This window comes from Puma concolor, chromosome B4 (assembly GCF_028749965.1).
Source record: "Puma concolor isolate L17-30 chromosome B4, mPumCon1.1.hap2, whole genome shotgun sequence".
Lineage (NCBI taxonomy): Eukaryota > Metazoa > Chordata > Mammalia > Carnivora > Felidae > Puma > Puma concolor.
In genome coordinates this window covers 71,912,842-71,940,551 of record NC_141673.1, presented here as the reverse complement: position 1 = coordinate 71,940,551, position 27,710 = coordinate 71,912,842, and the positions used below count along the sequence as shown (strand labels likewise).

At 37.2% G+C, this 27,710-nt stretch overlaps 1 protein-coding gene across 3 annotated transcripts in view; it reads right to left on the bottom strand.

Annotated features, from left to right (window-relative positions):
* Positions 1–27,710, bottom strand: part of ADAMTS20 (ADAM metallopeptidase with thrombospondin type 1 motif 20) — a 180,713-nt gene that overhangs the window by 88,139 nt on the left and 64,864 nt on the right. For all 3 annotated transcript variants that reach the window (XM_086713618.1, XM_086713617.1, XM_086713616.1), the window contains exons 9-19: positions 26,575–26,721; positions 24,466–24,607; positions 22,232–22,336; positions 15,774–15,919; positions 14,299–14,480; positions 14,064–14,200; positions 11,708–11,825; positions 9,608–9,703; positions 6,287–6,453; positions 6,009–6,138; positions 116–242 (exon numbers count right to left, since the gene is read on the bottom strand). In XM_086713618.1, coding sequence (XP_086569744.1) covers positions 116–242; positions 6,009–6,138; positions 6,287–6,453; positions 9,608–9,703; positions 11,708–11,825; positions 14,064–14,200; positions 14,299–14,480; positions 15,774–15,919; positions 22,232–22,336; positions 24,466–24,607; positions 26,575–26,721 — 1,497 coding nt within the window. The remainder of the gene's footprint in view (positions 1–115; positions 243–6,008; positions 6,139–6,286; positions 6,454–9,607; positions 9,704–11,707; positions 11,826–14,063; positions 14,201–14,298; positions 14,481–15,773; positions 15,920–22,231; positions 22,337–24,465; positions 24,608–26,574; positions 26,722–27,710) is intronic.

Here is a 27,710-nt window from a genome sequence, read left to right as displayed (position 1 = left end):
TTCAAGCAGGCACTGCACTAGATGCTTTAGATGCTTTACATCTTAGTTCACTTATGGATTTTAACCTGGTTACTTTACACATACACCGATTATATTACACATTTTTTTTTTTTACCTTAGTTCACAGTCTGTATTGCACCTTTCAGTCACAAACAATGGAAGTGGTAAGTGGTCACATCTCTGATCAGAAACCACCATATGATCACTCTTCCGAACGCAGGCAATTTTTCTTCTATGAAGACCTTGGCCATTGTCAAAGGAAAATTAGAAATCAAAGGAAAAATTCTCTTAAGCAGATGTTGTAGGATTATTTAATTCTGCTAATAGCCTAAAGGATTTAGCTAAGAAAGCAAAAAAAAAAATTCCAACAGGATAGACTAGCATTTTAGTCAGGAATGACTTTCTAGAGTAAGCAAGCTGAATCCTGGAAGACCGAAAGTTTGCTTAGTAAAGAGACTTAAGGAGGGCAGGCCACATGTGGAGGAGAAAGAAATGCATTAGAGATGGCTGGAGTGGTTGTTAGTGGAGAAATGAGTGGTCAGGGTTGGCAATGATGCTACGTAGTACATTGCTGTCCCCCATTATTTGCTTTCCTTTTCCCTAGAAGAAAATTGTACATCTCCACTTGCTACAATGTTACAACTGCCTTTGGGAGGAATATACTTCCTTGTTCATGGACACTGGCTTATGCCAACCAACTGCAAAAGTCTGTGACCTTTCCACTTGTAAGCAGAAGCGCTAAAAGCCATAATATGTTTCTGCCCAGCTCACTTTCCCTTTTCTCTCTGTCTCTAAAACAGCCTTCCACAGGTGGGGTGATCTTTCAGCCTGAAATCATGAATGAAAAGACATGGACAATAAAAAGACCACTGGTTGCCAAGTTTGAGGGGGAATGGAGGGATTTTTAGGGCACTCAAAGTATTCTTCATGATACTGTAATAGTGGCTACACACCATTAAAAATTTGTCAGAACCCATAATATGCACAACACATAGTGAACCCTAACGTAAACTGTGGACTTTAAGTATGCATCAATTGTAACAAATGTGCCACATTAATTCAAGATGTTTATAGATGAACTGCAGGGAGGGAGGAGGTGAAAATTTGTGAATTTTCTATACTTTCTGCTCAATTTTTCTATAAACCCAAAACTGCCCTAAAAAGGTGGTCTTAAGTTAAAAATGACATGGATGTAGATACCAAGCTAAGAAGAGTCATAGCCAATTAGCAGCTAAAACACAGCATGAGCAAGAAATAAACTTTTGGTTTTCAAAGCCATTGGATTTGCTGGTTCGTTGTATGCAGTATAGCCACAGAAAAAGCAAACTAAGAAGAGATATAATGGGTCCGAGTAGACAGAACTTTACACTTTCTGCAATGCGGAGACAGGAAGACTTTCAGCAGTCAGTGACATGATCAAGTTTCTGTTTCATCAAAGTTCAACTGTATGCTTCCCGTTAGCTAAACATGAACATGCATGTTTATCTTTATTCCTTCCTAAATACCATCTGAAATAACCATAAGGAATTTTGAAAAGGGACTAACCTAAAAGAACAAAAAGATTAAAAAAAGAAACACAGTAGGCAAGAAAAGCAAATTTTAAGTATGAAAAGTAGATGGATACAACTAACAGAGCCAAGAAAGCTGAAACTTAAGCCTATGGAGGGGACAAATGAATAAAGAAACTAACCATTCATGCCAAAGAATAAAAGAAAGTCCCAGGAATTGAAAACACTAAGTTCCTCTGAAGAGGTGAATGTGTGAGGGGTAGGCCTGAAAAAAATGGAGAACTGATTGAAAAGTATTTACAAAGAACAGTTAGACCCCCTACCCTTCTAGTTAAGAGTGGCACTGTCCATTAAAAACAGAATGTGAGCCATGTGTGTGATTTCACATTTTCTACTAGTCACGTTAAATAAAGTAAAAAGACATAGGCGAAATGAAAATTTATGTTTAGCCTCAAATATCTAAAATATCATTTTATGAATATGAAAACTACAATATATTTTACAGCTTTTTCATACTGAGTTCTCAAAATCCATTGGCATTTTACACTTATACCACATTTCAATGGGTGAGCTACATTTGGCTGGTGGCTACCCTATTGGGTAGCAAAGCTCTAGAGAGGTGAACTTAAGGACACAGACATAGCTTAGGGAAGTTGGTGAAGTACTGTGCCCACAAAGGGGGAATTAAGTAAAAGTCTCCATAGTGAATGAGGAGAACCAGGCCTACTGGAATCTTTCTTTCCATTTCCCTCCAGCATTGAGCCAAATTTATGGTTCCACAGTCTCCCTGCTGATCATTTGAAGACGAAAAGATTCCTCTCTTGAGAGGCTCTTTAGCCCCCCAAAAATCAACTGACAATGACATGTGGGGCTTCTCCCCAATGACACATGAAAGGGTCATTTTGTGATCCATTACTCTATAATGAGGTCTTACAGACTTGAGGTCTGACCAACACAGAACTTGTAGCATTTTAGCCTTAAATATCAACAGCAAAGTATCAGCAGACATTTCAGGAAATCCACTAACACAAAAGAGACCAAAATAAAAACAAAGACTAAAATGAAACAGGTCAGAGAGAAAATTTAAAGACTATGATTAATATGGTCAGAGACACAGATATTACACATTTATGAAACAAAATCAAGAGGTTATGAGCAAAAACATTAACCACGTAAATTCAGATCAGTCGAGGAGGTTGAATGTCCAAAATATACACATTTCAGAAAAGTGGAGGAGAAAATTTAATGTGAGGAAATTATCAAAGAAATTATGCAGTAAAATTTCTCAAGTGAAAGAATCCATTTCCAAATGTGAATGCCATCCTAATGACCTAAGAAAATAGATGAGAAAAAAAACACCAACATCAAGGCCAATTGTCCCGAAATTTCATACCATTAGAATTAGAGAGGAGCCACAAAACTACCACAGTGGAAAGTGTCACATAGAAACACAGGCAATCAGAAAAGATGACTGTCAAAATTCTAAAGGACAATCATCTAACTTACAATTTATCCCAAACTGATCAAATGTGAAAGTAGAATAATGCTACTTTCAGATAAAAAAGGTCTCAAAACAAAAACAAAACAAAACAAAAACAAAAAAAACACCATAACACCACACCACCACCACAACAAAAAACAACTACCTTTGTTTCTCAAGAATATCCTGAGGAATATGTTCCACCAGTGGGGAAGTAAAAGAATTCATGGGATTTATTTATTTATTTATTTATTTTATTTATTTATTTTTTTTTATTTCTAAAGGGAGACACAGAATTGGAAGCAGGCTCCAGGCTCTGAGCTGTCAGCACAGAGCCCGACGTGAGGCTTGAACTCATGAACTGTGAGATCATGACCTGAGCTGAAGTCGGACGTTTAACCAACTGAGCCACCCAGGTGCCTCAATTCATGGGATTTAGAAAACCAGAACTCCAACACAAAGTAAAAGAGAATCCCAGAAAAACAATGAAGCAGAAGTTCAAGAGGGTAGCCATGTATCAGGACTAAAAGCAACACAACCGAATTAGAGCAAGAGAAAAGAGGGCCACAATAACAGATGAAAAAGTACAGGAAAATTGAAACGGACAGATTAAGTAATGTACTTGAAAATATGAAGATGAAATTTATAGCTCTCACAAAGTCTGGGAACGGAGGACATTCCATACACAGAAAAGACTGAAGGAATTTCATTTTAGACAAACTAAAAAGTTACACATAAAGAGGGAATATCATCATAGTACACTATGTGGCAAATCAACTAATAGCTTTTCCCCTCTAGCACAACATTATTTAAGAGACCTCTGTGCAGTTCAGACTCCCAAACCATTTCATCAGGTCTTGTTGAACCTTCCATTTGGAGCTTGCTGTTCTTTACTTGGTATGTCCCTCCCCCCCCGCCCCCCCGCCATTTTAGAAGGTTCCTTCACTTACCTGATGTTTGTGCTTGTTCCTAGCTCCCCATATCTACTGCCACAGCCCAGCATGCCTAGTGGGTGCTGCAATGCCGTTCCCTGCTTCCCAAATCTCCATTCCCTTCTGTAAGGCAAATCTAGGGTCCCTCTGTCAAAATCAATGTCTCCTCCTGTGTCACTATTGTTCCTCCTTCCAGTGTTTATCCTAGTCAGTCTTGCACCATCTACAGCAGCCTCCCTCCAGAGACGCTGTCCTGACAAAAACATCTGTTCCCATGCAAGCATTCTGAGTACCACTATCCCAGCATCACAGGACCAAGTCTGTGATTTTTTTCCGAAGAGGACACCACCATTTCCTCGGTACCTTGAGGTCAGTTTGTTAGTGTGTCCCTCACATTCCCATCACCTCTATGGCTACTGCCTCTGGCAACCCACCTTATTTCAGCTCATTTCCATATGGTTCTAAGAACCCCCCTCCTCTGAATCACTGCTCCCCTAAATTCTCAAACCTTTTCTCTAGGCCCTGTGAGAACTACTTTCCAGTGCATTAAATTTCCCTGCACCTTCAGGCTGAATCTCCTCACAGCCTGTTCCACCTTTCCTGTGGCTCTCTGTGCATACCTGTCACATTACATTCACTACTGTAAGCCAAGAAAATCTACTCGTGCTGGTTTCATCCACCAGAAGGTAAAACTTGAATGCAGGACTGGGGTCTTACTTTGAAACAAAGTAGTCCCTCAAATTTAACTGATTTTTAAAGTATTACACCATTAAGTATACACGATTACAGATTTCCCAAAGACCCCACTCTTCATTTTCTTTCCCTACTGTAAGTGCCCCTGGCTTTTCCATTTCAAACTATTCCTCTTTCAGGGATTCATGCCATCAGTACAAAATATATTTCCCTGTGTTCATGGAAGGAAGACAGAGGAACGGAAGAATGTCAGACCCCTAACACTGGAAGGAGACAGGTTATTAGGAGAGTGTATGGAGGGGAATGGAGGAGAGGGAAACCATATACAATACTACCCCTCATCTTTGGTTTTGCTCTCTGTACTTTCAGTCACCTGCAGTCAACTGTGGTCCAGAAGTGATCCACCTTCTAATGTACCTTGGCAAGGGTCAGTATAGCCTAATGCTGTCACAAAGCCTACAGCATTCACCTCACTTCCATCTCATCACAAAAGCATTTTATCACCTCACATCACCACAAGGAGGGGGAGTACAGTACAATAAAGTTTGCAACAACATTCACAGAACTTTTAAGTACAGGTAACCCTTGATCAATATAGGCTTGAACTGTATGGCTCCATTCACTTTTTTTTTTTTTTTTGATAAATACACTACTGTACCATAAATGTATTTTCTCTTATGATTTTAACATTCTTTCCTTCAGCTTACTTTACTGTGAAACTACAGCATATAATACATGTAACATACAAAATACATGTTAATCAACTGCTTGTTATCAGTAAGGCTTCCAATGAAGAGTAACCTATTAGTTAAAATTAGTAGTCAAGAGTTATATATCAATTTTTAACCGCGTGGGTGTTGGTACTCCTAATTCGTGTGTTAAGGGTCGAATGTATATTGTTGTAATTGTTCAATTTTATTACCAGTTAGTGTTAATCTCTTACTGTGCCTAATTTATAGATTAACCTTTATCATAGGTATGCATGTATAGGAAAAAAAACATAGCACCTAAGAGGTTAGATACCATCCTCAGTTTCAAGCATCTAGTGGAGGTCTTCTGGAATGTATCCTCCATCATAAGGGGGGGATGAATGTACAAGTTAGAGACATTTCTTGTGACAGAGAAAGAATGAAAAAATGCAGTAAGAGAAAATGCCTGAAAAGGTAGAGATAGAAAAGGCTGTTAAGTATAAGAATGAGTGGGGAGAAAAGTCAGAGATAAAAGAAACCTTTGTGTGTCTTTTTGATGGTGGGGTGTGTGTGTGTGTGTGTGTGTGTGTGTGTGTGTGTGTGTGTGTAGACAGTTGGGGAATTCCAGAGGCAGACAGCCCCCAAAGTATCCCAAGTTATATCAGCATACACACATTTCTGCCTCCTTTACTTAATTCCAGGGTACCTTGACACATCTTGGTACAGTCTTGCCATGGTCCATGGGGATCCCAAGCGAACAGGTCGCTCTTCTCTTCCACAGGGATATTGAAGGAATATCGTACATCAGGGTTGTATAAATTACCCACACACAAAACCTCAAAAACACACAGGAGCATATAATTAATTCATAAAAATATATTCTTGAAAGACATCATTATTATATTTAATAAACGCAAAGCCCTTAACCATCAACTTACTAACGGGATTAAAACTAAGTCTTATTAAGGACCCCTGAGAATTTACCTGCAGAACAATTTCTTCCTCCAGCCGATCAGTACTATTAATTCTTTCAATTGAGCTGTTTGAACCACTGTATTCAAAAATAGCTCCTTGTATGTTGATTTCTTTTTTTGACATACTTACAACAAAATTCCCGTTTAAAAGAAAATTCCCCTGAGTGTCAGATAATGCTGTAAAAGAATAGCACCCATGAAATAGAAAAACAGTACAGTCAACAGCACAATATTTAAACTTTAAAATTCAAGTTCTTTTCTGAAATTAATGTAAATTAATTTGTAAAACAAATTTTATTTTACTGTAATATGTTATCTAATCCATACTTAGGGAAAAACTATAGCCTATCAGTTTAGGATATTAAATTCACCCTGAGATCATCTTTCATGAGGCCTGCAGTTTTAGAGGGGACATACAGGAAGAGGGAAAACAGAAATCATAGACCCAGAAGACACATCAGCTCAATCAGTTTTGATCATGGATGGTGAGGCAAGAAAGAACATCTAGACTGCTGTAGTGTTCCATTTATACTTGTCTTGGAAAAAATATACAAAGCTATAAAATTCTAGGAGTCTATATTCTAAAAGGCCATCCAATGGCCATACTATTCTCTGTATAAATGTCTGGATCTTTTTCATGGAGAGGCACTATGGCTACTGACACACGTACATGACTGCTTTCCAGAATACTCCTATCTCCCCTTCTGTTCATGCCCCGTGTTCTCATTCCCATTGAGGTGTTAATATAAGCATATCAAATACATGTATGTGTATATTTATCCACTATATATTTGTATATACATAAAGTAGTATAGTATATACTCACAATTAGTTACTTTTAAAATCTAAACTGGCCTGGTGTCCACAGTAGTAGGGTAGTAAGATGAACCAAATTTGGCCTGAGAGGGTTTATATTCATATGGTTCTATGTGATCTTGGACAAACCAGTTGCTTAGTTTCCTAACTGCACCAGGAATATTAATTCCTACTTCATAGTCTTTTGAATCAGGATCAAATATAGAAAATGTTTGTAGAAACATGTAAGTTGTAAAGCACTGTGTTTTTTAATTTTCAAGAGGATGTCTAATATTTCAAGTGTTATGCTAATAAAAACTCTGTACTAATCAAGCACTATTTTGCTTCCTTTACTTATATACTTTTCAGTAGAACAATAAGCTTTCCAGAAAACATCTGTGTGGCCCTCCAGAGAACCTCACCCAAAGCACACAAGTTACCGAGGGCTAGACTTCTTAATGAATACAACACCCCTGGACAAAGCAATCTTGAAGGGATTATTGCCAAATAAATTTGGACTATAGTCCATAGTATGACTACAATGACTGTCTTCATATTTTCCTGAGTCCAATGAAAAACCAGTAAAGCTCTAGACATATCCTCTAAAATGAAAATTCCTCTAATGAGTTTGTACTTTATCCAAAGTGGATAGGTCCCTTTACAGAACTTTCAGTCATATTATAATTAAGGGAAATAAAATTTACTGCGAAAAAAAAACATATACATTTTACTACTTTTGGTTACCAAAGCTGATTTTATAAATATGCTTCCAAATCCCTTCTAATAATTTCACCTATTTGCTCAAGTTAGACTTTGACAGTCCCATTAGTACCTCTCTTATAAAGTATATTGATACCTTATTGGTAAACATTTCTAGTTTTTAAACTTAGGCAGAACCTGTTGTCCATTCCTAGGAAGATACAAATATCTACATTTGGAACCTAAGAGCAGCATATTAAATATCTACAATATGGTTGCATATATATCTATGTACATGCACCTAGGTACTATTTTTGGCAAAGGAAAAGAAATGCAACAAAATGAAAAAGGAAAATATCAAAATATTTAGGTTTGATTTTCTTTGAGAAATTTTGTTTGCATTTTTTACAAAGGGGCAATTGATTGAACATAAAATTAACCATTTTATATATATTTTTTTAATTTATTTTTTTTCAAAGACAGGGTGAGACAGAGTGCAAGTGGAGGAGGGGCAGAGAGAGAAGGCGACACAGAATCTGAAGCAGGCTCCAGGCTCTGAGCAAGAGCTCAGCACAGAGCCCGATGCGGGGCTTGAACCCATGAACCGTGAGATCATGACCCCAGCCCAAGTCGGACACTTAACCAACTGAGCCACCCAAGCGTCTCTAAAATTAACCATTTTAAATTGAGCAATTCAATGGCATTATATTCACAATGTTATACAACTACCACCTCTAATTGTAAAATTTTTTCATTAACTCAAAAGGAAAATCTGCATCCATGAAGCACTTGTTCCCTTTGCATTTACTTTATAATGTCAATTTAAGTCCTGAGATAAGCTCTTCGTTATAGATTCAGATTCCTACTTATAAGCAGTGATAACTTGGGCCAGTATTTCACATTATTGTGAAACAGATACTTTCGGTATCAGCTCTATACCATCCCTTAATTCCAGCGTGGTGAGTTGGGGTAAGTCAATATTAAGGTATCTCCCAGACAGAAGGTAAAGGATTTGTAAAGCATTCTTTTCTTTGGGCCTAAGCGAAATTCTTTAAAGCCAAAAGCTAATTTCCAAAAATAAACAACAAAGTTTATACCCTGGAAGTAGTTGAAGGACAACATACTGTGAATATATTTATTAACATTTAAAAGTCTGAAATCAATTCTCAGTCTTGCTTTAACAGAAGTTTTTTTTTCAAGTCTCTAAGTACTTTTGATACGTGGTTAAAACATTCAATGAAACTCTTTAAAGAACATTTAACCCCAAAGAAGTCTATAATTTTAGATAAAAAGATTTTATATTCTAAATCTAACAGAAAACACTGTTGTGGAGAAATATCCTGAATTTGGTATCTTTATATTCTAAATATACATGCAACTTTAACTGAATATAACCTTTGGTTATATAAAACGCTCTTATGGGGATAAAGCAAATTTTTCAGAATTTTGTTCAGTGTCTGTAACATTAAGATCTAAGGAGCCTTATGGTGGCTCAGTCAAGTTAGTGTTTGACTCTTGATTTCAGCGCAGGTCACGATCCTCATGTTGTAGGATGGAGTGCCACTTTGGGTTTTGTGCTGAGCATGGCACCCGCTTATGATGGTCTCTTTCCCTTTGCCTCTCTCCCCCATTTGTGTGTGCACTCTAAAAAAGAAGATCTAGCATATAACTCAAGAGGAAAACATTCAGGGAGTCAGATGACTTGAGCCGAGTATGAACTGAAATGCCTGTTTGCTCAAGGGGCTCTTCTTGCCTTCCAAGAATTCACATCAACCGCAGACCTCCATGAAATTGCACACAAATCACATATTGGCTGCTATTTACTAGAAATGTTTACCAAGGTAATTGTCATCTTCTGGTTTTCCAGAATAGCTGTGCTGAAGAATATCAATGTTTGTTGCTCCTGCGGGAATCTTGACAACAACATTATAACCTGCAATATAATTTTATGCGTGTTAATTTTCACAAGCTGATGGCCCAGAGGCTATTACTGAGTGACTGAAAAATCTGAATAGTATAGTCAGACTTAATTTCATCTTCAAAAAATGATACAGTGTTTATTCTTTTTGAACCTTTTTTTTTTTGTAGAAACCACAAGTTACTAAGGATTGAGAAAACACTGTTGTGTAGAAATATCCTGAATTTGGAATCTTAAAGTACACTTCCTAATTTTTCTTCTAAAATTCTGAATGTAGAATGAGAATGGAAATTAGGATTCTAGTTCCTGAGATATTTAGAACATATTCATTTTTAAATTTGACGAATACTTTTGGATTTTCTATTTTCTAATGGGAAAAAAAATCAGGGTTTCAAATGCTATTCAAAAATCTGGAAGAGATGAAAATAGTTGCTCATTGCTCTATATTTACACAGAGATTCAGTGCACAGCAAAATAAAGTTAATAACATTTTTTAACCATTTAGTTTTTACTGTAAGCAGGAATTTCTGTAGCTACCTCCAAAATGTTACATTATTCTTAAAAGTCCACTAATACATTATCATGGCAGAAGTAAAACGTTTATTTTAAGGAAATTAAAATATTTCTACTTTATGAGACCAAATTTAACAATACTGGCACTGCTCAAAAGATGAGAAAATAGTGTATATTAGAAGCGTTTTCCCTACACCATAAACATTGCTACTACATAGTTTTCCAAATACTCTCGGGTTTAGAGTGAGCCATTAATTTTGCTCTAGTGATTATTATAAGTGGTTCCTTTTCCTTATTAGTTTTTCTTTCTATTTAATACATGGAAAAAAACTTGTGATTTTTCTCATATACTAACTTTGTTAAATATAGAACAAAATTAGGAAGTCTTAAGAGATTAAATTTGGGGCATCTATCTGAGTGGCTCAGTTCATTTAGTGTTTGACTCTTGGTTTTGGCTCAGGTCATGATTTCACAGTTCAGGAGTTCGAGCCCAGCATCAGGCTCCCACTGGCAGTGCAAAGCCTACATGGGATTCTCTCTCCCCTCTCTCTGCCCCTGCCCCACATGTGCTTGCACGTGCTCTCTCTCAAAATGAATAAAGGATAAAAATCAAAGATTAAGTTTGTAGCCCTGATAGATTACCTTGCATGTTTTTAGAGTACCTTTATCTATTTCCCTTTAGGGGATCAGATTTTAAAAATAAAGTGATAAATGGTCTGAAACTACATACACTACATGCATATTGGTTTTAAGCCAACAGCCTACCAGAAACATTTTTAATTAATTTTTTCACTATAAAATATTCCTACTACCACCACTACTCAGGTCTTTGCAGTTACCGTTTTTCAACAAAGCAATTTCTAGGTATTGCAAATGTGAAAGACAAAGGCTACCACCAGGGGGCAGAAATGTGACAAAGGCTACAACTGTACAAATGAATTTAACATCTTTTTCCATTTGCAAACTAATTCATAATACAATTTTGGCAAGGCTATATATTTGATCCTAATGTGGTACATGTGGTTTTCTACAAAAAAAAAATTGTTTTTCAGTGGATACAGACCAAACTGATAAATGTGCCATTTTTAACTGGATCAAATGTGTGTGGCTCCTATAAAATAATGGATCTTAACCACAAAAATAATGTCAAATCTAGTGATTGAGATTCATAAGCATCACCCGAGTGTAAAATGTACTATACTTTTCATACAGATAAAAACAAAGTGTTGGTTTTAAATTATACTGCTTTAATTGAAGCAATTCATACTAACTTAACTGTTTGAACACAATTTAAGGCTGATAAACTGTAAAAAATACATTTTTCATTTTGCAAAGAAAATTCTACAGAACTACATTTGCTACCATAAAAAGGAAAAGATTGTCCTAGCAAAGTCTCAGAATAGAAAATATGATATATTCTCCTACTAATTTTAAAGAGAAGTGAAATTGATTATATTCCATTTTTACACCACATATGAGAGAAAATTAGAAAAATACATAGCTTACCATAATGAGCACTGTTGAAGACACCTGCCATTGTCCGGCATGAAGAATTATCCCCACCACACACTCCACATTTGTCTCTCCTGGCCTTGGAGTTTAACACATGATCACAGCCAGCTTGCTTCAAAATAACCATTACAACCAAGATTATAAAAATGACTCATTATAAGCATGATGCCTTACAAACTTTTCACAAGTACTCTTTCAATTAATAGGTGATTCGATACAATAGGATTTTTCAGAGGATCTATTGATTTTGTTATACATCAATATTTTCACACACCTTTTCACATGGTTGAAAAAAAAAAGGTTCAAAGGGTCATCCACATACCTCCTGCATCAAAATCACACGGGATGGCATTTAAAAAGGCAGATCCCAGATTTTCTGAATTAAAAATCCTTGGAGGTAAAAACTAGGAATCTGTGTTGTAACAAACATGGACAATAATTCTTATGTCCACCATCCATTTAAGCCACTTTTTAAAGAAATTAATTCAAAGAAACAAAAAAAATCTGATTTAAGGAGCACATTTAAAATAACTTCAACGGGATGTTTTTTGTGATTTTTTTTTTTAACTCAAAATCTTAGAACTCTGGGAATAGAGTACATTTGAAAATTTACTTCTCCAAAATTAATAACCAGAAAAATAAGTTTATGTAAAGAATGTGTTTATGTAAAGAATGAGTGATTTGATAAAGGTGAGAGTGAATGGTTTGATCCAGGGGTTAAGAACAAGCACAGTTCTCTATGCAGATACTGTCATCTGCAGACACTGCAACAACTCTTTGTTCTTTAGAATACTCCTAAAATTTAATGATCAAAAAAAATTTCATGAGGTTACTCAAATTTATACACAGAGTATTTCCCAAATTTTGACCAGATATTTTCTGAAAGTAATCTGCATCTATAAGTTCAGATAATCATTGTTTTTCCATTGTATAGGACTTCCTGCTAATTTAGATAAAACCTATTTCTCAGGCCACAGAGTACCCCTTTTCTAGCCTCCAGGTTATTTTTTCCTTTTCTTTGAACATCTCATCAGACCTTTGGGTGCAAAGCATTTTATCATCCAGGTAACTGGTAGGTAATAGATGTTTGGCTAACAGAAAATTAGTCCTCTCAAGTTCTGCCTTAACCCAAGGAATGAGTTCATATTACATTTGTAGTCTTTAGACCAAATTCATTATCCTAATTCTCAAACCCACTGTTTTTTAAGATCACCATCTGTAATGTATGTGCTTTAATTCAGGGTCTCATCTGCTTCTCACCCAGAATCCTAACCAGCTGACCTATCTCCAATCTTCTCCTAAACCACTGGATTATGAAGATTCTAACATGCAGATAGATCAAATCGCATCTCTCACTCAACTCCAAATTCTTTCCAGGGACCTTCAGGACTTCAGACAAGAAGTGCATGTAATAGCCAATCCCTATGTCCAACCCTTACTTCCTCACCTTTACTACAACCTACTCATTCTCAATTAGCTTAAGCCTCACACCCTCCACAAGGGTTCTCTGAATCACTTACACCCTTTTCTCACACAACATCCCTTCCTCAAGATCCCTACGGCACCCTGTACATGATCCCAAAGTCCTGCATTTGAATTATTTACATGTCTCTCCCCTACTAACCTGGGACTATCTTTGAGTAGTAACTAGAACAGTATCCAGTATTTAGTAGATACTCAGTGAATGCCTGTTGGATGCACGTGGGAAGTGAAGGACAAGGATGAAAAGAGGGAGGGGGGAGTACCATCAACTAACCAACGGGGGAGGGGTCACCAGAAAGGGTCTCATTTCAAGTAGCAAAAAGGACTTTAGAACCCTGTGTCCTAATATTTTCTATCTTTTGAAGAAGCCGATCTCATGCCTCATCTTGATTTCGCATACCTCAAGCAAAACAAAATCAGCAACCTTTTCAAAAAAAATTTTTTTTAACATTCATTCATTTTTGAGAGACACAGAGAGAGAGAGTACAACCCGAGGAAAGGCAGAAGGAGGAGAGACAGAATCCAAAGCAGGCTCCAGGCTCTGAGCTGTCAGCACAGAGCCTGACGCAGGGCTTGAACTTACCAACCACAAGATCATGACCTGAGCTGGTCAGACACTTAACCTACTAAGCCACCCTGGCACCCCTTAGCAAGCTTATGTTAATGTTTTGTGAGTCACTCTGGATGACAGAGAATTCCTTAGTCATAGTCTCTTGACCATATTCCTAAAGATAGGGTGATATCACTAAAGGGCACTGCACTGGAATTCATGAGAATTCCAGAATTGTACTCTGATGCTACAGAAGTAATATCTGGTTACAGAAAAAGAAAAATATTCTCAAAGTCATTTTCAATATAAGTTACCTACCCGACACAGGCCTTGAACACAGATGTCATTAGTTTCAGTTCCACAAGGAGTACCATCGGCAACCCTATCCCTCAACTGGTAGAAGTTTGTGGTTCCAGCAACCCGACAATAGAGTTTACAGCGATCTTTTATGGCAACTGTAAGAAAAAGTCAAATTTTTGGTGTACAATAATACAGCTGTGTGTTCCTAGGTCTCAAGAAATTTTTACATCAAAAAAATATTCTAACTACTTACTCCCACTGTATTTTGGAAGCCACCTCACATTAGGGGAAAGACCATTGATGTTGAAATGTTTACCATCAAAATCAGAGCACTGCTTCTCTCGAAAGTCTTGCTTGCCTTTTGGACATGAATCAGTATTACATGATCGAAATTTCATCCTGCGGCCCACACAGTACTTTCCTCCGTTTCTTGGCCTAGTCAAATTCATTACATTTTAAAGCACATCAGTACAATATTCTTTCTGCCATTTACTTCTCAAACTGTTCCATTCTGTTCCAGGATCTGGAAAACTAATTATGTCCCACTAACACTTCCTGTTTAACAGAAGTATATTACATGGTTTTCAAGCAATTGTATGGCTAATGAACTGTAAAGACATTCATCTTAAGATGGACACTGTGGTCTGGAGGGCAGCAATGATAGCTTATTCATGACTTAACTCACAAGGAACTAATTGATGGGAATTTGGTTTAAAATTGCAGAATAGGGTTTGTTCATTTGAGGGGTGAAAAACAAACATAGCGAACCAAAGATAATCCAGATTATACCGTGTTAAAGAAATATCCAGGCATCATTGTTTTGTGTATACTATTTATCGCTCACTTCCACGAGTTTCATGCTATCTATATCCATCCATCTCTATTTCAACTTACACTGGAAAATAAAAATTTGTTTTGTCAGCATTTTGTAAATATGAAAACTTCCAGCATAATTTAGCTATTCTGGAATTCCAATGATCGAAGTCATTTCAGAGTATTGTCATCTCTGCATCAAAAATTCTTTATTGCTTACCAATTTATCATAACAACAGACACAGTACTTAAAAATCTTTATGGAATCTCTATGTTCTTTTAAAGATTTTGAGGAGGGGGAACATATGCTTCAGTACTTATTTGAGCTAAAGACACTGATGCATCTATGAGAAGCAGAGAAAGAAAATATGACATGTCAAATTACACAAAAGAGTAACAACTGGTCATGAAGGTACAGATTTTATCCAGAAGAGTCAACACACAGTTTAAAGGAGCCAGGATTTCAATGGAAACACAGTATTAAAATGCCCTTATATTACTGTCATTTCATTTTTACCACTATTCCTCAAATGTAATCTAAATCAGAAAAAAAGCTCTTAAATTCATATTCTAAAAGACTAAGCTGGTTAATATATATATTTATATAATATATAAATATTTATATATTATATATATAATACATATAATTATATATATTAGTTATATATATCATTAATTTTAAAGTTATTAAATAATTATATGTATATTATTATTAAAATAAATAATATATATATATTTTTTAAAGGTTTGAGTCTACCAAGATATAAGGTAATAGGGCTCAAAGTATTCCAGAAGTTTTCTAAATCTCAGAAACTTACAGACTGACCTCCTCCAGTATAGAAGTGAATGAAACTGATGTTTACTTTCTGGTGCCTTGAGATAATCTTAATTTACAGTGACATAAAAAAGACATACTCGGGGCGATTACAGAGCCTGCTTGTGCTTTTGATTCCACCTCCACATGTTCTTGAACAAGAGCTGTAAGGTCCCCATGGTCCCCATTCACCATCTACAGGACGTGTTTCCATTTCTTTGTTTACACATAGCCCGTGGTGGCAATGCTTAAACAAACAAAAAAATACACAAAGAAATGATTCGTACATACCCAATTGCAGTATCACAGTAATTTAAATACCATAAATATCAGTGGAGAAAATGCACACAACTTAAAGATATTGATTCAGAAATGGGATTACATTTGACACTCAAATATTTTCTGAATATCTGCTGAGTAAGATCTGTAGAATGCAAAAAGAAGGAAATTTCCCTTGCCTTTAAAATGTTGAGTTTCACTGGGGGAGGGAATACTTGTATGGGGAAAACACAGTAAGATGAAAACTTTAAAGAAGTGACTATTAATACAATATAGATCTATGCTTCTGGTTTTTTATGCAAAGATTCGTATCACTCTCCCACTTTTTTTAGCGGTTTACTTCATCTCATCCAAAGCCTCAGTGATCACTTTCTTACTTTCAACAAGAAAATGGAAATGTACACGAGAAGCTGCTCACTATCTACTATTCCTTTTATCCACCTAAGGGCACCTGTGCTCAGTCCTCAACCTTCCCACCGGTTAGGGTACATGAAAAATCCATGATCCTAGTCAAAGTCAATCCCTCTGTGCACTTGATCTCAATTACTCTCATGGCTCCAAACATCACTCCAACAATTCTCCCCTCTCTCCTACAGCATCATTGTTCCAGTCTCTAATATATAAAAACTAACCAAGGGTGCCTGGGTGGCTCTGTCAGTTCAGCGACCCACTTAAACTCAGATCATAATTTCATGGTGCGTGAGTTCGAGCCCCGCCGCAGGATTGTGGCTGTCCGCCCAGAGCAAGTTTCTGTCCCCCTTTCTCTGCCCCTCTCCCACTTGTGCTCTCTCTCAAAAACAAAAACAAAAAAAAGCTAACCAAAAAGTGGTCCATGCACTGATGCCAGTCTGTGAACTAGTCACTGCAAGGAGTAGAGAAATTGAAAATAAATACTGAATTTAGAAACGTTTATAGGATTTGGGCAGTAATTTCATGTTTATCAATGTTAAAAGTGGGCTTATATTGGGGCACCTTAGTGGCTCAGTCGGTTAAGCAAAGGACTCCTGATTTCAGCTTGGGTCATGATCTCTCTCACGGTTGGTAAGATCAAGACCCACATGGGGCTCTGTGCTGACAGCATGAAGCCTGCTTGGGATTCCCCATCTCCCTCTCTGCCCCCTCCCTGCTCATGCTAGCATTTTCTCAAAAGTAAACGTCAAAATGGCTTATATTTGTTTTCGTTGTGGTACAATACCCAACACAAAATCACCATCTTAACCATTTTAAGTGTGTAATTCAGTAGCATTAAAATGCATTCATATTGTTGTGCAACCATCACTGCCATCCATCCACAGAGCTCTTCATCTTCCCAAACTGAAACTCTGTAACTCTTGAAACACTAACTCCCCATTCGCTCTCCCCTCCCCCGCCCAGTCCCTGGCAACCACCATTCTACTTTCTGTTTCCATAAATTCGGCTACTCTATATATCTCATATAATTAAAATCATGCATCACTTGTCTTTCTGTGACCAGCTTATTTCACTTAGCATAAGGTCCTCAAAGTTCACCCACATTGTAGCATGTGTCATAACTTCCTTTTAAGGCTGAATAATATTCCATTGTATGTGTATATAACATTGTTTTTTCATTCATCCACTGATGGCCACTTGGGTTACACTTCCACGTCTTGGCTATACAGAATAAATGCTGATGGCCACAGGCCTGTACAGAGATCTCAAGGCTGTTTGTAGTTCTTTGGCATATATGCCCAGAGTGGTATTGCTGGATCAGATGATTCTATTTTTCTTTTTTTTTAATTTTTTAATGTCTATTTCTTTTAATGTCTATTTTTGAGAGAGAGAGAGAGAGAGAGAGAGAGAGAGAGAGAGAGAGAGTGTGTGTGCAAGCAAGGGAGGGGCAGAGAGCAAGGGAGACACAGAATCTCTAGCAGGTTCCAGGTTCTGAGCCATCAGCACAGAGCCCAATGAGGGGCTCAAACCCACAAACCGTGAGATCATGACCTGAGCTAAAGTCGGTCACTTAACTGACTGAGCCACCCAGGCATCTCTGTATTTTTAATTTGAAGATCTGCCACACTCTTTTCCATAGAATTGGCTTACATTTTGAAGGTTTTTGTCATTTTGAATGTTTTTTTTTCTAATCATTTCCATCATTTTGTACAAGTATCGATTTAAATTATCAGAAATTTTAGAAAAGACTGGTCCTTTACTAGAGCTAATTGGAGAAGTACTCCATTAGTTCATTCTCATTAATATACAAACATACATAATTACCCTCTTTAACAGAATTTTCCTTAGATCTCACTTTCCCCACCAGCTACTGTCTTGTTTCTCCTTGAAAAAGCCATCCATGACCATGGTCTCTCACTGCCTCTGCTCTCACAGCCCCACCCTCCATGAAGCAGCTCATGTGGACATCACCCAATGGCCAGTTCTCAGTCTCTGTCTTCCTTGATTTAGCAGTATCATTTTTCCCCCCTTCTTGGTTTCTAGGTCTCCACTTAATGCTGAACTTTTTGGGCTCACATTACCTTTATGCTTCCCTATCAACAACGATCACTCCCAGCTCAGATCCTTCTCCTCAACTCCAGGCTTGTGTATATAAGCTGTTTACACATCTTCACTTTAACGTCTTACATTTCACACATCACACCAAAATTCAACTGCCAACCCCTTAAAATCTGCTGATACGATCTAAGTTGATCAGCCAAAAACAGTCAACCTCTTCTTTACAGTTCACATTTCATGTGTTAGCAAATGTCCTAGTTCCTTCAAAAGCAAATTGACTTTTAAGTATCAACCTGGTGCTCCCAGCTCTGGTGTGAGCCACTGTCATTTCTCATCTCTATCACTGCCATACCTCTCCAAGTAGATCTCCTCTGTTTCCAACTCTTGCTCTCTAGAGTTTAGTCTCAACAGCAATCATAATGATCCTTTTCAACTTACTTTAAAAATTAGCTCAAATCAGGTGACTCCTCTGCTCAAATCCGTCTTTTTGATTCTGAATAAATGCAAAGTTCTCACAATGGCTGACAGGGACCTACAAAATTCTCCTCCAGTTACTTCCTATATACCACCCTTCACCCCAGCCACAATGTCCTTCCTTACTCTTCCTTGAACCACTCCAATACTGCGGATTTAGGAGTTTAGCTGTTCTTTGCCTGGAGCTCAGTTCCCCACAATATTCTCCATAGCTAACTCCCTCATTTTAAGATAGCTCATTAGGCAACTTCCCATAAAATTTGCTTTGACCATTACATTTAAAATTTTTTTTTTTACATTTATTTATTTTTGAGACAGAGAGAGACAGAGCATGAACGGGGGAGGGGCAGAGAGAGAGGGAGACACAGAATCCGAAGCAGGCTCCAGGCTCCGAGCCATCAGCCCAGAGCCTGACGCGGGGCTCGAACCCACGGACCGTGAGATCGTGACCTGGCTGAAGTCGGACGCTTAACCGACTGCGCCACCCAGGCGCCCCTGACCACTACATTTTAAATTGCAGTCAGCCCTCTCCCACTACGAATGTAAGCTTCATGAAGGCAGCGATCTTTTCTGTTTGCTGATGTATCCTGAGCACCTAGAATAGTGCCTGACACATAGTGGGTCCTTGATAAATCTTTGTTGAATGAATGAATCCTATAACCAAGCTTATTAATTAGCAGGAAAAAAGCTTTGTGCCCTCCATTAAGATGATTCAAAATGATAAAGCCATTAAAAGCGAAAAAAAATCTCTGAATAGAATGTACTATGTTCATGTAAATTTGGGGAACATCTTCCAGAAACGTTTCAAATAATCCTTGAGCACTATTTCTGAAAAATCCAAGAAAAAGAATGTTGTATTGTTCACCATGTAAAAAAAAAAAAAAAAAGTCAAGTCATTGTCAGGTGAGTTCCACTATATGTTTATGCTAATAGTTTTACTACCACAAGTATTTAAAAGATAGTCTTACATGCAAGATAGTCACAAGATAAAGGGACTAAAAGAATATTGAGGCAAAAGATAGGACATTTATTTAGAATTTCCCTTGGAAAAAAAGGCCCATTTATTATTGAATGTGGCTAATGCAAAGAGGCTCACTCTCTTTAATAAATGATAAAAGGGATTTTATATCTACATGATACACATGTTACCCCAAATGCATTTCTGCTTTTAATCTATACAAGTTTTAAAGTAGGTCCCAGTGTCTCAACACATTTACCTTGAATTCCAACAAATCCAGGCCCTTTACACTACACCTCATATTTGAACGGCTAAGTAGTACATGAAAACATGCTCAAGATGGAGAATAATCAGGATAATACAAATTAAAAACATAATAGTATTCCATTTTGCACCTAAAGTGTCTAAAATTTTGTTACAAGATTAACAAGATCATCAACTGGCAAGACATGCAGCACAACTGGAACTTTCATACATCACTTGCGAGAGTCTCAAGTACCCATTTGGAAGATGGTTTGGCAGTTCCCTATGAAGTTACATACATGCACCTCCCCTATGACCCAGCAATTTCTAGATACTTGTTTACTTCAGAGAGATGCAAGCACATGCCCACAAGACTGGTATGAGGATGCTCATAGCAGCTTTATTCATAATGACCAAAACCTGGAAGTGTCCCAATTGTCTATCAGCAGAAGAATGTATAAAAAAATTATGGTGCATTTATACAGCTGACTTACACTGCAGCATAAAGGAATGAAGTATCAATACACACAACATGGATGAAACTCCAACATCTTGAATAAAAAAAGCTTGACCCCTTTTCCCTCTGCCCACAGAAAGGGTGTGTGTGTGTATGCGCGTGCATGTACATACGCTATACAGTTCGATTTACGTTAAAATCAGGAAGTATGTTCTCTCTCTGGAAAGAGGGAAACTCTACAGAGGCTAGACAACTTTACAGTGATGGAAATGTTCTCATCTGGATTGGGATATTGGCTAAGTGTCCATCTATATTTGTTAAGACTTACCAAATTGAACATTTGATATCTGTGCATTTTACTCCTATATCTCAATTTTTTATCATGCTAATGCATTGACCGGATTTAGACTACTCAGTTATAAATGGTATATGTGATGCATGTAAATATATCCATCGCTATGTTAGCCACATGCCATGAAGCATGAAGTTTCATGGCATAAACTTTAAAGTTTGCTAAGACACTTAAGGCCCAACCAGATTTGAATCTGGGGACTACCTTGGAGCAAGTCTTCTAATGAGCTAACAGCTGTTTCTAATTCAGCCTACAACAAGGTTTTTTTTCTCTGCTCATCCTTAGATAATCAGTAACTCTCCCAAATGCCACTCTTGTCTCCCCCAAAAGCCAATTACCAGTACTGGTCACAAAAAGTGAGAAAAATAAAGTCTTTCATATTTTTGGTCTTCAAAATAACAATTTTAAATAAAGATAAAATTTTAAAGTTCAGTTCTAGCTCCAATCGACAAACTCAAGAAATCCACTAGAATTTTGGTCCCAAGGTAATCTGAGTGCTAAACCATTTCAGAGGACTTCAGCTACTGCAAAAATTGCTCAAGTCCCAATAAAACTCTGTAATGCAGGCAACATTCACAGAAAACACATGCCTTTTGACAGAAGGCAAGGAGAAGGGCAATGGCTGGTGCAAACATTTCCATGAAGCAAAGAGCTGGTAAAGCAAAAGATCAGCTAGTGACCCGGTCCTTCAGTTTCTACTTGTGCCCAATGTGAAGTTAACAAAAGCGGCAGCACTAGCCAACCCCATTGCCAAGAAAACGTTCATTTTGTGCTGAGGTAGCTCAGAGGAGGCGTCAACAGACTCAAGCTTATTCAGCACAGGCGGCACTGGCTACCAAGGCCAATGGAACTTGCCTTCATCCTGAAGCACCAAGTACCACCTGACTTCACCCTCACATTGATGTTTGGTTATCAGGGTAAACCCTGTCTCTCAGCATCATGTTTGCAGATTTAAATTAGTTCATGCCTGATGTTATATGTTCAGGCAGTTTACTTTAGGGATATGAGGTATTTGAAGACATTTACAACCAATAAATATCCGAAGAAGCCACTTAAAACTTTCCATTATACCTGGTTGAATTTTATAGGAGAAAATGCAAACAATGGTAACATCCCTCAATTTGGGGAAATTGCTGATCTATTAGGATCTTTATGTCTATACTCATTGTTAATAAGACTAATATACTTAGGTAACTATCTGTTCACATGGCAACATCGATTCATTAGCAGAGCAAGAGTTGACCAATCATGAAGAGCGCTGAAACGCAGAGCAGTCACTTCCTTGGATAGTCTCTTGATACAAGACTCACCCTTCCAGGAAACCTACCATCCCAGGACCACAGTTTGTTCCATCTGCAAGGGGCATGTGCTGAGTGCGACAACCCTTGTGAACTCCTTCTGCACTCGTACACCAGAGACGTCTGCATTGCTTCTGCAAGATAACAAAAAGCAGACAAGAGTAAAATAACACTACAACCAACCACCAGATCAATTCAGTGTAAACCATCAGTTTATACATTGATCTTACAGATTTCATGGTTTCAAGGTCAGAGCTGGAAATAATCAAGCCAAAAAAAAATTCACTAAGTTCTAATCATTGATTTGCCTCTGAACACATAAAATGGCAACATTCAGTTTTTAAGAACTTTTGGATTTTCATCATACACTGAACAATGGGAGAGAGAAATTAGAGTGGAAATATTCAAAATTATGGGGGACATTTTTCTCTTTGCAAGACATTTTTCTAAAGGACTTTTTGTTGTTAAATGTTATTCACAAAGAGTTTCCAAAAGCCTCTTTTGATACGATAGAATGTATGAATAATGTGCATAGAAATACTGTATAATGTATACTGGTTTCCTACTTTGTGAATAGAATGCATACTTTCAAGTTGAACAAAGGGCTCTCAAGTTTTCCTAAGAAACAAAAATCCAGAGGTTCACAGGAGCTATACCCAAGATAATTCCCTTTTTCTGAATTTAAATTCAATGTTTATTTAGTGGGTAGGTCAGGTAGAAAAGAAATGGATCTCCAAAAATTATGTTAAATCTCCCCTCCTCAATATGGATATTTAAAAGCTTAACTTTTTTTTTGGGGGGGGGGGAATGCAAGCTGGTGCAGCCACTCTGGAAAACAGTATGGAGGTTCCTCAAAAAACTAAAAATAGAACTACCCTACGACCCAGCAATTGCACTACTTGGCATTTATCCATGGGATACAGGTGTGCTGTTTCGAAGGGACACATGCCCCCATGTTTATAGCAGCACTAGTAACAATAGCCAAAATAGCCAAAGTATGGAAAGAGCCCAAATATCCATCAGTGGATGAATGGATAAAGAAGGTGTGGGGTGTGTGTGTGTGTGTATACATACATACATACAATGGAGTATTACTTGGCAATCAAAAAGAATGAAATCTTGCCATCTGCAACTACGTGGATGGAAATGGAGGGTATTATGCTAAGTGAAATTAGTCAGAGAAAGACAAAAATCATATGACTTCACTCATATGAGGACTTTAAGAGACAAACCAGATGAACATAAGGGAAGGGAAGCAAAAAGAACATAAAAACCAGGGAGTGGGACAAAACAGAAGAGACCCATAAATATGGAGAACTGAGGGTTACTGGAGGTGTTGTGGGAGGGGGGATGGGCTAAACGGGTAAGGGGCACTAAGGAATCTACTCCTGAAATCATTGTTGCACTATATGCTAACTAATGTGGATGTAAATTTTAAAAAATAAAAAATAAAATAAAATCAATAAAAATTAAGATAAATAAAAGCATATTAACTTTTTAAAATTATTTTTTTAAACGATATTACTATATGGAATATGTTTTGCCCATCTCTGCACCCATGGCTATATAACTTTCACTCATTCAATTCAACAAACACTTAGTTTGTGGCACCTAGTATGTGTCAGATCCTAAACTGACCACTGGAGATGCATATTTCCATGAGTGAATGAATCTGCATTCCTGGTCCAATGATCCTCACAATCTAGTAGTGGGTCTAACCTATGAAAAATCCTCAAAGTTCTAAAGTAATTATTTAATGATAACAACAGGCCCTAGATTGTTTTGGATTCAAATCTGTGTAAATTAAAATGTAGTCTATTAAATTCCTGGGTCCTTTAATACAACCAGTTATCAAGACACTTCTGTCTTTAACACCCCCACCCCCCCCAAAATAGTATTTGAAAATAAATATTTGAATGTTTTTAAAACCTGTTTTCTAAATGGGAATACCTGACACAGGATTTTGTGAGAGTTAATGTCCGAGCTGTCAGCACAGAGCCTGACACAGGGCTCAAACTCACGAACCGCAAGATCGTGACCTGAGCTGAAGTTGGACACTTAACCGACTGAATCACCCAGAAGCCCCCGAGTTTCCCTGTTTTTAACCCCTTTCGGGCAAACAATCTACATCTCTAAAAGTTAAAACTTCTAAGATACATTTAGTTCACCTTCTGTTCAAGAGAATAAAAGTACATTTTGAAATATGTTCTAACTTTAACTTTATGGTAGTTTAAAAAACAAAAGAAGGACCTAATTTTCTTACCAAGTAGGGACATACTTGTGATCCAGGGCCAAACATCAGTTCACACTGCTTGTTCACATCGTACATTAATCCAGGAAGTTGTGAAGACAGATCATATATTCTTCCATTTGGTTTGTCAAGGAGGCATTCCCCATGGCCAGTACTGTACCAAAGACCAAAAATATTGTGAATACAGGTGGATACATAATAGAAGATTCTTCATCACAGTCACTGCTCTACAGTTTCATAAACAGTATGTTTTTTCATAATTTAAAACGAATACATATGAAAGTCGCAAAAAAAAAATCCGTTTCTCATTTGAGCCCCATAACTGCTTTGAAGGTGTAATTAAAAAAAAAAGTTGTAAATTCATCAGAATATAATTTATGAAACCCATTTATGTAATCACACTATATTTTTGATCTATTTTGTTGTCCAATAATAATCCCTTCTATTAAATGCCTAAATTCTCAAAATTTTTATATTTTTTTAGTTTACTTTGAGAGAGCAAGAGAAACACACAGCAGGAGCTGGGGAGGGGCACAGAGAGAAGAGGAGAGAGAATCCCAAGCAGGCTCCATGCTGCCAGCCCAGAACCAGACGCCGGGCTCAAACCCAGAAAACCTAAGATCATGACCTGAGCTGAAACCAAGAGCTGGATGCTTAACCAGCTTTGCCACCCCAAGCACTACCCCCCCAAATTGTCAGTATGTTGTAGAAAAAAGTTTTTATATCATTTGAGAAAGTACATTTATAGTTCTCAACAACAAAACAAAGAGTTTCAGGAAGTGTTACGTTGTGTCCACTTCAAAGAGGCAGAGTTTGTGTTTTGGTATTGCTGCTTCCAGGATGCCTGCCTGGTTGTAGACAAGTTAACATGCCAGAGGCTAGGACTCCTCCTCTGCAGTAATAGTGACACTATCCACCTTGCAAACGGCTATTCAAGGATACATGTAAAGGACTTAGAAAGTGGCAAATAGGAGAAACATTTGTTGTTCACTTCTGGTTTGTAATGCAGTATTTAGCATATAGGAAACTGAAAATATTCAGCCATCCCAACTGGATTAAAAACAATTCATTCCATTACCATAATTTTAAGAAATTTAGCAATTTTTACTGGCTAGAAAGATGTTAAGTTTCATCCAAAAATGAACGTGTAACTTAAGTCAGCTTGTGTGTGTGTGTGTGTGTGTGTGTGTGTGTGTGTGTGTGTGTGTGTTTAACATTTCCATTGGAGAGAATCCCATTAGCACCATTCAAAAATAAACACATCCCCTGGTATTTTTAACCAATACCTCAGCTAGCCATTGAACAAAACTATATGCAATTATGTATACAACAGCAATTGTGTATTATGCTTTTAAATCAACTCCCCATACAAGGATAAAAAAAAACTGATCATCTTGGGATTTATGAACATATTACAAAGCATAGTTTCATTTATTTCCATAGTTCTCACAAAAGAGGTAACTAGCAACCACATATACTGGGGATTAGAATATAAGGAAATGAATATTGCTTTTAAACAAAAAAAAATTACTTAGAGCTTGGCCTTGCCTTTTGGCAACTTTCAGTAAGATAGAAACACCATTTGGATAAAAATGGGGAAGCAGAGAAACGTGCGAGATGGAGACGAGGCAAGAAAAATCGATCTGCCCCCTCTTCAGACCTAGAAAAATCCTCCAGAAGAATATGTAAGCATATAAACTACTCCACATCCCTCTGGCCACAGAGAGCTATTTGGAATACTCAGAGTTGGACCTCAGCTATTGTCTGTCCTTCTAAGGCACCTCAAAACTTGAACCACTTAAGCTCCTCTTGTATTACGCAGTACCTACTGAAAAAATTCAAACACGTAAGAAAGCTGTGAATCTAAGTCTCCCCTTAAAAACAAGTTATCCTAATAGAGCTCCCAAATCTAGGTCTGACCTGCCCCCACCAAAATATTTTAGGAGTGAAATGTGTACATACAACTCTTTCCTTGTTTTTAAAAACCCAGTTGTACAAAGTAAACAAATTTAAGCCAAAACTGGACAGAAATTAAATCACTTTAAAATAACATAAAGTTCAAAGTCTATAGTCTAATAAATGTTTCATTATTTAACTAAAGTAATATAACTTTAGACTTACTCTAGGAATTCAGTGATATATTTCTGACTACATTTTGACCAGGTCCAAGGACTTGTGTGGTAATTTAAAGTTGGAGCCATTACATGATATTGGTGTTTAATCCCAGGTTCCTTACATTTAAAACTATCATCATGTGGAACGTTGAATCTAAAAATAAAAACAAAGAATATGAAAATATGTAACAGATCTTAGAAGATAAAATACAAAATTATACTCTTGATCTTTCCCATAAAACATTATAAAATCAGGGTTATTTTCATGTTTAGAAGCACAGGATCTCAAACACTACATTATAGCTTTTATCAGTAGCACTATTTGTTGATTTTGACACCAAATTGGAGTCTAAACAATAAAAATGTGGACTCTAGCTTACCTCATCACAAAACTGACAGAGCACTCACATAAGTACTTGCAGGTTTCAACATGCATAGTTGTAAGGGATGTGTGAAGATCAATTACATAAAGGTGTTACCAGTTTCTAGACCACGGACTATGGCTACAGTATCAAAACTTCTTTAATCTCTCATTCCTTATCATTTTATAGTGTCTACATGTTTCGTATGAAACAGACTAAGGACTGTTTCTGGTCTGTATTCACTAAGTGATTATTGACCGAATTCGAATGACAAAAACATTCCTCAAGGGCAGCCAAATCTTTCTAAGAGCAAATATATTAAATAATTAGCTGGTCAGCAACAGATCCTATGCCTTCATTTGAGGACCCAAGTATAAACTTGCATTTACAAGGAACATTGAAACCACCTAATTCAGCTCTTTGCCTGCAGAGATTTGTACTTAAATACCAGTCTTTTAATTAAACTACTTACCCATACTCTAACGACACCTAAAGAGTTTCTCAGGAAGAAAATAAAGGTCTAAGGTGGTATTCTCTGCAAGAGCAGTTTTTCATTAGTTAGTAGCCTTGGCGATCAGCTAATAGTGCTTTCCAGATGTTGCTGCAATGCATCTACACCCCTCAGGTAAGCTCCTGGTCCTATCCTCCACTTTAACAATTTATTTGAGTGTGCACCCTGCTAATAATCATGAAACATAACCACACTGCAGGGGAACTAAAGAGGCATTAGTTTACTAAAAATGGTTTCCACTTGAAATTATCCCTGTTGAATATGCTAATG